Raw genomic sequence first — 8282 nt, forward strand, 5'->3', positions numbered from 1 at the left:
CGCTGTGCCCCTACCCCCGGCCCATCCCCTCTCTCCCCGTGAACCCCCGCTGTGTCGACGTGGCTTCGTGCTTCCCTCCACCTGGCCCAGCCCGGGCACCCCACATAAATGGTCGGGATCCACTGCTAACCGGTCCAGGGTGCCCAGCATCTGTTCGGCAGAGGGGCCCACGTCCCTCAAGGGCAGACGACCAATTCTGGTTCCAGGATGGTCTCTGAGTGGGCACCTGGCCTTGGCCCAAGCCCTGGACGGCAGTCAGTACTGGTTTCCTCGTGGACAGAACAGGAATGACCGTGTTCTATCTCACTTCCTGGGCTCCCCAGGTAGTACCAGTGGAAGAAAAACTCCCTGCCAATTCAGGAAGTGAAAGAGAGGGTGACTTGATCCCTGGGTCAGGAAGATCCCCTGGGGGAAGAGTGTGGCAACCCACTCCAGTATTCTTGCCTGGAGAATCCCCATGGACAGAAGAGCCAGGCGTCCACGGGATGACATAGAGTCAAACTCGACTGAACGAGTTAGCACGCACACATGCATCTCACTTGCTGGGCTCATCGTGGAAAACCATGAAGTAACCATTAAGCACCGTTCAGAACCACATTGCTATTCATTCCAGGCCCCTAAGAGCACAGCAAGGTCTGACTGGCAGTAAGCAAGTAACCAGTGTCGATCTATTACTATTAGAAGCTTGAAACATCTATGTTTTTTGCAGACACAGCAGCCCCGGCCCTTCACAGCCCAGCGTCTGGGGTGGGCACCCAGCACCCACCTGTCCACCTGCCCCTCTGCTGGGCGCCTCAATCACTGCCCTTCTGTGCCACCGACAAGCTGTGCGCTGCGGTTTCTAATGATCCCAGCTCAGGGCTTTCTATGTCATACCGGGGAGTTCATTCTTAAGTTTCAATATCATTAATCATCCAACATTCAGCATCTCGGAATTCAGGAATTTGCATTTCTACAATGGCGGTTTTGAAAAAGGGGACATAGATGCAAATGTTGCACGAACCGTATAAGAGTTTTCAGAGAGCTGCCGAAATGAGCCATCAGCGCGCCATTGACAGAGGTTTTCTTCGCTCTTCATAACGACTGAGCATTCGTGATTTTTAAAAGACAAAACACAATTTGAGGATTTAGAGGAGAAAGGAGAGAAAAAAAAAAAAAGGAGGCTGCAAAAGAAGCCGTTATGTCTCCATGATTTCCAGAACAAACCTTGACTGATTAAGATCCCGGATAATCATGGCATGGAGGATCCGGGCCGCGACAATTCAGGAGCCGTAACTACGCGGGCGGGCGCCCAGAGGAGCCTGGGGCCGCACGCAGCTGGGAGACTCGCAGGCCGTTTCTGCGCCCGCCCTGGAGGAAGCAGAAGCAGGTGCTATGAGGGGCCCGTGAGCGCCTCCTTCCCCAAGGTCAGGCTAAAACAATGAGCCTGCCCCTCCCCACAGGACACCTGCTTCCACTGGTCTCCAGAGCCCTGGTCTTGCTCTGTTGGATCTCGAGTCTGTTTCTGCGTTCCACAGGACACTGGGAACTCGGGCTCCTCTCCCTGTGTCCCCAGCCTCGGTCTTGTCCAGAAGCCCCTGGGCCTGCCCTCCAGCGCCTGGGGACTCGCCACGCCTCCCAGATGCGTCCTGAAGAAGCTCTCCCGCCTCCCCTGGCTCCCTGAGGGTGTGAGCACAGGTCTCCGGGCCCGAGCCCCCAGGACTCCAGGGCTGCCCCTGCTGGCTGTACACCTGTCCCCCGAAAGCCCTGACCTGGGCCTCCTGGGGCCTCGTCCGCGGCCTCTCCCGGGGCCCCAGCACTCCCTGTGGCCCAGCGCCTCACACAGGGCCCACGACCCACCACCAGTGGCTCAGGATCAATGTTCTCTTTGTGTTCCCTACAGGTCCTCAAAATTCATTTCCTCCCCTTGAAACATACTCCTGAAACATTCCACCCTTGCACAGCACAATCTAAAAGACAGGAAAATGCATCCTTCTGAGGCCATTTCTAAATTGAAATATAATATAACCCTGGTGGCCAACCGAGTGGAAAGAAACAAGACTCAAGATCCAACAGGGCAAGACCAGGGCTCGGGCTTGGGCCGGTGGAGCTGAGAGCCTCCTCCCGGGACCTGCAGGATGAGAACTTCATGGTGGTCGGAAGAAATCAAACTGTGTCGAAACTCATCAATCACCAAGTTACTGTTGACGCAGATATTCAGCTGCTTTCATGTGGATGAGGCATTTCAGAGTGACGAGAATGCTGACAAATCAGAGTGTGGTCCAAACTAAAACACGGGTCTAAAATATACAGGTTTCCCTCAAAATGGCTCATCTTGTGTTTTAACATATGCAAGCCTCTTGCCAAGCTCCCAGGAGGGTCGGGACACTTGAGTGACTGGATCCCAGTCCTGCTCGGCCAGCTTCCTGTCGAGAGCGGGCTTCAGATGCCCACAAGCAGTCCAGGGCACTGCACACCAGGCTCCCTAAGGTTTACAGCCGCTCCTTCAGACGCCCTCTGGGCAGAAATCGCTGCGAGGAAGCTGAGCTGCTCGGGGTGGGGCGGGGGTGGTAACAACGTGGCCGAGGGAGAGCCTCTGGTCCCGCTCTGAGCCAACCCAGGCCCCCACCTCCCAGCACACTCGGGCTAGGGGGACGACCACAGCCTGTCGTCTGAGGAACACGAAGGCAGGGAAAGGGGGCAGCCTGTGCCCGGCCCCTCAGTGTGGGCAGGGGACTCGCCTTCCACGTGGAGGCCCCGCGGCCTCACAGCGACCCCCCCGCCCTGCACAGCCGCGCAGGAATGCGTGCAGCGCTGGGGCGGGAGAGGCACCGCGTCTCAGCACCTCTCCTCGCTCCTCCTGCTCTCAAAGGAGAGTTCTCGCAGCCTGAGTCAGGCCGGGCCGCTTGCTCGGGCCGCTCACAGCATTCGCAATCGTTATTCAGAGCAATAAAAGCCCCACCAGTCAGCAGTTTTACGTCAGAGCGCCAGGGCCGGGCTGTGGCAAAGTGCAGAAGGAACAGCAATAAAACCATAATGCGCACCTCACCCAGCACCAGAGGGGGCCAGCGCGGGGGCCGGGGAGAAGACCTCCCGTCAAGTGAAAAGCTCGCTTCCTCACCGGGGCCCAGCTGGCCGGCTCCGCAGGCCTGACGGGGGGGGCCCGCGGCGCCCGAGGGCCACACGGGCTGGCGGGGCCACAGCCGGGAGGGATGGGGGATAGCCAGTGACGCGGCGGGGCCGGCGGGCGGCCAGACAGACGGACACCGCACGGCCCAGGGAGGCAGAGACGGACGCGGGACTCAAGGGAGGCTGGGGCCGAAGACGGGACAGGGAACCCCAGGAGGGGCCCTGCTCTGAACAGCAAACCGAACACGTTCGGTGTTAACTGTCCTCCTCCCACAAATCCACTAAAACGACAAGACACAAACACCAACGTGAAAGATTCACAGCGAGTCTACACGGTGGGAACACAGTGGCGTCAGCTGACAAGGGACAGGGAGGGACCCCCTAGGAGATGCCCGTCTGGGGGATCCAAGTGATGGGGGACCACCACGAGCAAGCAGGTGCTCACCCTGGCAGGCCATGGGCTTGCGGACGGTGGAGGGGGGTGCGTGCAGACCATGGCTCAGCCCAGTCCCCAGCTTGCACCCACCCGGGGTGGGGACGGGGGGGTGGACCGTAGAGCAGCTGGGAGAGACCCGCCAGCAAGCCCACCTTCGCGTCGGCAGATGCTACTGCCGGGCGTCAGCTACCCAGGCCGCTGCAGGACTGCCCTGGGAGGAGGGGGGCGTCAGACAGAGAGGAGGATGGGGGCTGGGCCCATCCACCAAGAGGGACACGCACAGCAGACAGGACCCGACCTCAGTTAACAGCCACGGGCAAGGCCTCTGCCCGAGACGCGAGGACTCTGGGAAGGAGGGAAAAGGAACACCCCGCTAGATCTCTGCTGCTCACGGCGATCAGCCTCGAGGAGGAGGTCTGAGATGCGCAGATGCTGCTGCTGCTAAGTCGCTTCAGCCGTGTCCGACTCTGTGTGACCCCACAGACGGCAGCCCGCCAGGCTCCCCCGTCCCTGGGATTCTCCAGGCAAGAACACTGGAGTGGGTTGCCATTTCCTTCTCCAATGCATGAAAGTGAAAAGTGAAAGTGAAATCACTCAGTCATATCTGACTCTTAGTGACCCCATGGACTGCAGCCCACCAGGCTCCTCCGTCCATGGCATTTTCCAGGCGAGAGCACTGGAGATAAGTGGGTGGAGAAGCGTTCGTCACCCAAGAGAACCCAAGGGCAGAAACACTTTTAGGAGACTGATAAATTCTGGGGCAAAGAGGCATGAAACAGAGAGAAACACACTGTATTTTGTTAAGAGACCGGGGCCAGCAAGACACATTCGTTAGATTTTAAGCACTGAAAAACAAAGCCACAAACGTCTTATTGTAAAAAGAATACCACCAACTATAATCATAAGAGAAAGTACACGTTTCTCTAGAAATCAAAGAGATAAAGAAGATAAAGCTATGCTGATGTAATAATTTAATCACTGATTTAAGCATCTGAAGTTATTATGTATAGATAACACATAGAGAAAAACGCATACGTACACTCCTGTATATAAATATACTTGACCTTTGAACAGCATGGGATTGAACCACCACACAATCTGCTTACAGCAGGGTTTTTTACAGTTACTACCACGCACAGCACCGCAGCATCCGTCACTGGCTGAATCCACAGACTTGGATTCACAGATCCAGAGTAGCCAACTTCCGATGCAGGGACCAACTATAACCCACACATGGATTTTCCACTGTGCGGAGGCTTGGCACCCCTGACTCCCAGGCTGGCCCAGGGTCAACGGTACATAACGCACAGGCAGGAGAAAACTTCACACACAGTCCTGATGCAGACACATAGACTTCATTAGATTAAAGAAAGAGCGAGAAAAAAAAAATGGGGGGGGGGGCATTTTTTCTCTTCAAATGTCTACTGGCATATATGAGATTTATGTCTACAGCAGCTCATAAAAAATCTAGTATCACCTCACACTGGTCAGAATAGCCATCATCAAAAAGTCTATGAACAATAAACGCTGGAGAGGGTGTGAAAAAGGCAACCCTCCTACACTGTTTGTTGGTGGGAATGCAAACTGGTGCAGTCAGTATGGAGAACAATATAGAGGTTCCTTAAAAACTAAAATATTGACATAACTACTATATGACACGGCAATCTGTGGACGTATATCTAGAGAAAATCGTAACTTGGAAAGATACCAGCTCCCCAGTGTTCACTGCAGCACGACTCAACAGCCAGGGCGCGGGAGCAGCCCGAGCGTCTGTCAGCAGAGGGTTGGATAAGGCAGATGCGGGGCACACAGTCAGTGGGGTATCACTCAGCCACTGAAAAGAATGCAATGACGCCATTCGCAGCGGCAAGGATGGACCTGGAGAGTGTCTCACTAAGTGAAGCTCAGTCAGAGAAAGACAGACATCACATGAACTTACTTACAAAGCAGAAGCAGACTCACGAACTTAGAAAACACACTTACGGTTAACTAAGGGGAAAAAGGTGGGAGGGATAAACTAAAGAGCTTGGGATTAACAGACACACACTACTATACGTAAAATAGATAACAACAAGGTCCTTCTGCATAGCACAGGGGAATCTACTCAATATTCTGTATTAACCTAAGTGGGAAACAATCTGACAAAGAACAGATATATGGGTGTATATGTACACACACACACACACACACACACATATATATAAAACTAAATCACTTTGTACACCAAATTAACACAACACTGTAAATCAGCTACACTCCAATATAAAATAAAACTTTTCAAAATGTGCACCCTCATTTATACAATAATGCAAATTCAAACAATAAATTTCCCCTGGCATGCTGAGAAGAATGAGACAAACTGAATCCACCTAGTGCCTGTGCAAATGTAGAAAAATGCGTACGATCATAAACTAGGGTTAAGGGGAGAAATTGAGACAGTAAACAAAGTTTCCAGTGCAGGTGCCCGCCCACCCAGCAATTCTACTGCCTGGAAGTGATCCAGCAGAGATGGTCACAGAAGTGTGTGAACAAAACGTGTGTACGACAACTGTCCGAGGATGATCCGGGGCTGTTCTAAAAACTGCTGCAGCCACATAAGTATCTACCTGTGAGCTACCAAAAATGAGGCAGGGTTATGTACATACTGACATCAAAAGATGCTCATAAAGAGCTAAATGAAACAAACAAACAAACAAACAAAAAAAAACAAATGAAACACAGAACTCCAGAGATAGGATGATTATCCTCTATTAAAACGTTTCTACACATACCCTTATCTTCAGACACAGGAGGAAGGCAGGCTCCCCAGCTCTGAGTGGAAGGGAGTCCACGTTCACCCACTTCGACCCAGACTGTTAAATTATATTCTACACTCAGTATCAATCAATACATGAACAATCTAAATCAATAAAGCCTTCGTATCTAAATACAAGCGGGAACCCTGCTCTTGGAGCTTCAGACAACTCTGTTCAGGGCAGGAGAGGACATGCAGGGGTCCGATCCCCAGGGAGGAGAGCAGACCAAGCCCCCCACTCTCACCCAGTGGGGACCCCAGCCACACTGATGGAGGCCCGAGTGGACGCAGGACGACAGTGTAAGCGGCCCAGGGGCCACACTGCAGCGGATGGTGAGGCTGGACAAGCCAGGGCTTGCTGCCACGGGGCGGCCAGGTGACTTGGTGACAGGGCTGGAGAAGCCTGAGCACTGTGTCCCCGCACGCTTCTGAACCTGAGAGCCGCACAAACGTGCTCCCCGATCCCACCCGGCCATGAGCTCTGTGGCCCTGGACCAGTCACCTCTTCCCAGCAGGTGGGGGACATTCGGGCCTGTGAAGACTCGTTGCGTGTAGATGCGAGCGCCATGCCTGGTGAAGCCCTGGGCACCAGGACTGATGCCCGTGGGCGCCCACCACCAAGGGGCACCAACTGTGTCCAGCCCAGGGGCAGTCCACCCCCACGGCCCCCAGAATCAAAGCAGAGGGAGAAGGAAGCAGCTCTCCAGACCACACATGGCCTTGCACCCATTGCCTCCCTGAGGTGCCAGGAGGGCGCGCGCTGCCCACATGGGTGCACAGGTCAGGGCCAAGCCTGGACCCCGACCCCCGAGAGGCCCCGCTCATCTTTCTGCCGCTGAGACGGAGAGCTGGCTGCCTGACCCTTGGGGCCGACCTAAACCAGCCACGCTCGTGATCATGAACACAGAGACAGACCCGGGACCCAACCGCCACGAGGACCCGGGGTCTGGCTTACCTGGATGGCTTTGTGAGCTCATTGCGAGCAGCGGCTTCTCCTTCAAAAGATTCAAAATGGCTCAAAACTTCCACGTAAACGAGAGCTCCAAGGAGCCCGGAGTCCGAGCGGCACATACAAGTCCAGCAACGGGCAGGGCCGGCCCACAGCCACCGAAGCACCCGGGTCTCGCTGCCCACGTCGTGGGCCCAGAAATCCAGAGGAGGGTGGGGATCTCCAGGGGCTCTTAGGAGACAACCTGTGCGGGCAGAGAAATGGGCGGCTTCGGTTAGGAGGTGCAGCCAGGACCCAGTCATGTGCGTGCTCCCCGCCCCTTCAGTGGACTGCTAAACACTCGCGTGGACTCCCCGTGTCTAGTCCTACAGACTATAGAAGCCCTTACGTACCAACGAGTTCCCCCCTGAGAGCCCGTTCATAAGTCTGCTTTGTTCATAAGCCCAACCGAGTTCATCTACATACCCAGCCTTACAGATAACGTCAGACACGTGAACTAACTTATGTGACTTGACATGGGAACGCACATTTGCATCTTTGAAGAGTCACAGTGCTAAGGCTCATAGATGGGGGACTTCCTGTACTTGAGGTTCTGTTAGTGAATATATCTATGTGGATATGTGTAATAATGTATCTGTAGTGCCAGCTCGGAACTGTTGATGGAAAACACTTTAAAAGAGAAATCACTTGAAGCCCACCCCATCCCCCCCGCCACACACACATTCTTCCATTCTCACGATAACCCCAGCAAAATTTCTATCTTACACGGCGACAATCCGAGCGTCTGTCTAAATTCAGCTCATTTGTGCCCGAAATAGTTTCCCTGGTCTCCACCTTCACGATAACCATTTCCTCGATCCATTCCCACGTTCTGATTTCCAGAGGACAACACGCTCATCACAGGAAGTGTCTAAAGAGCCATCCCAACGCTGTGACACATGGGCAGATGCCGGGAGCATTGTGACGCATGTCCTTGACACTGGGCTCCGTCACCT

The 8282-nt window shown here is 54.3% G+C and overlaps 1 protein-coding gene across 1 annotated transcript in view; it reads right to left on the reverse strand.

Annotated features, from left to right (window-relative positions):
- Positions 1–7697, reverse strand: part of HDAC4 (histone deacetylase 4) — a 236111-nt gene extending 228414 nt beyond the window's left edge. The window contains exon 1 of the mRNA XM_040231985.1: positions 7294–7697. Within this exon, the coding sequence (XP_040087919.1) occupies positions 7294–7315 (22 nt within the window). The 5' untranslated portion in view covers positions 7316–7697. The remainder of the gene's footprint in view (positions 1–7293) is intronic.
- Between the last annotated feature and the right edge of the window lie 585 nt (positions 7698–8282).

This window comes from Oryx dammah, unplaced genomic scaffold (assembly GCF_014754425.2).
Source record: "Oryx dammah isolate SB20612 unplaced genomic scaffold, SCBI_Odam_1.1 HiC_scaffold_28, whole genome shotgun sequence".
NCBI lineage: Eukaryota > Metazoa > Chordata > Mammalia > Artiodactyla > Bovidae > Oryx > Oryx dammah.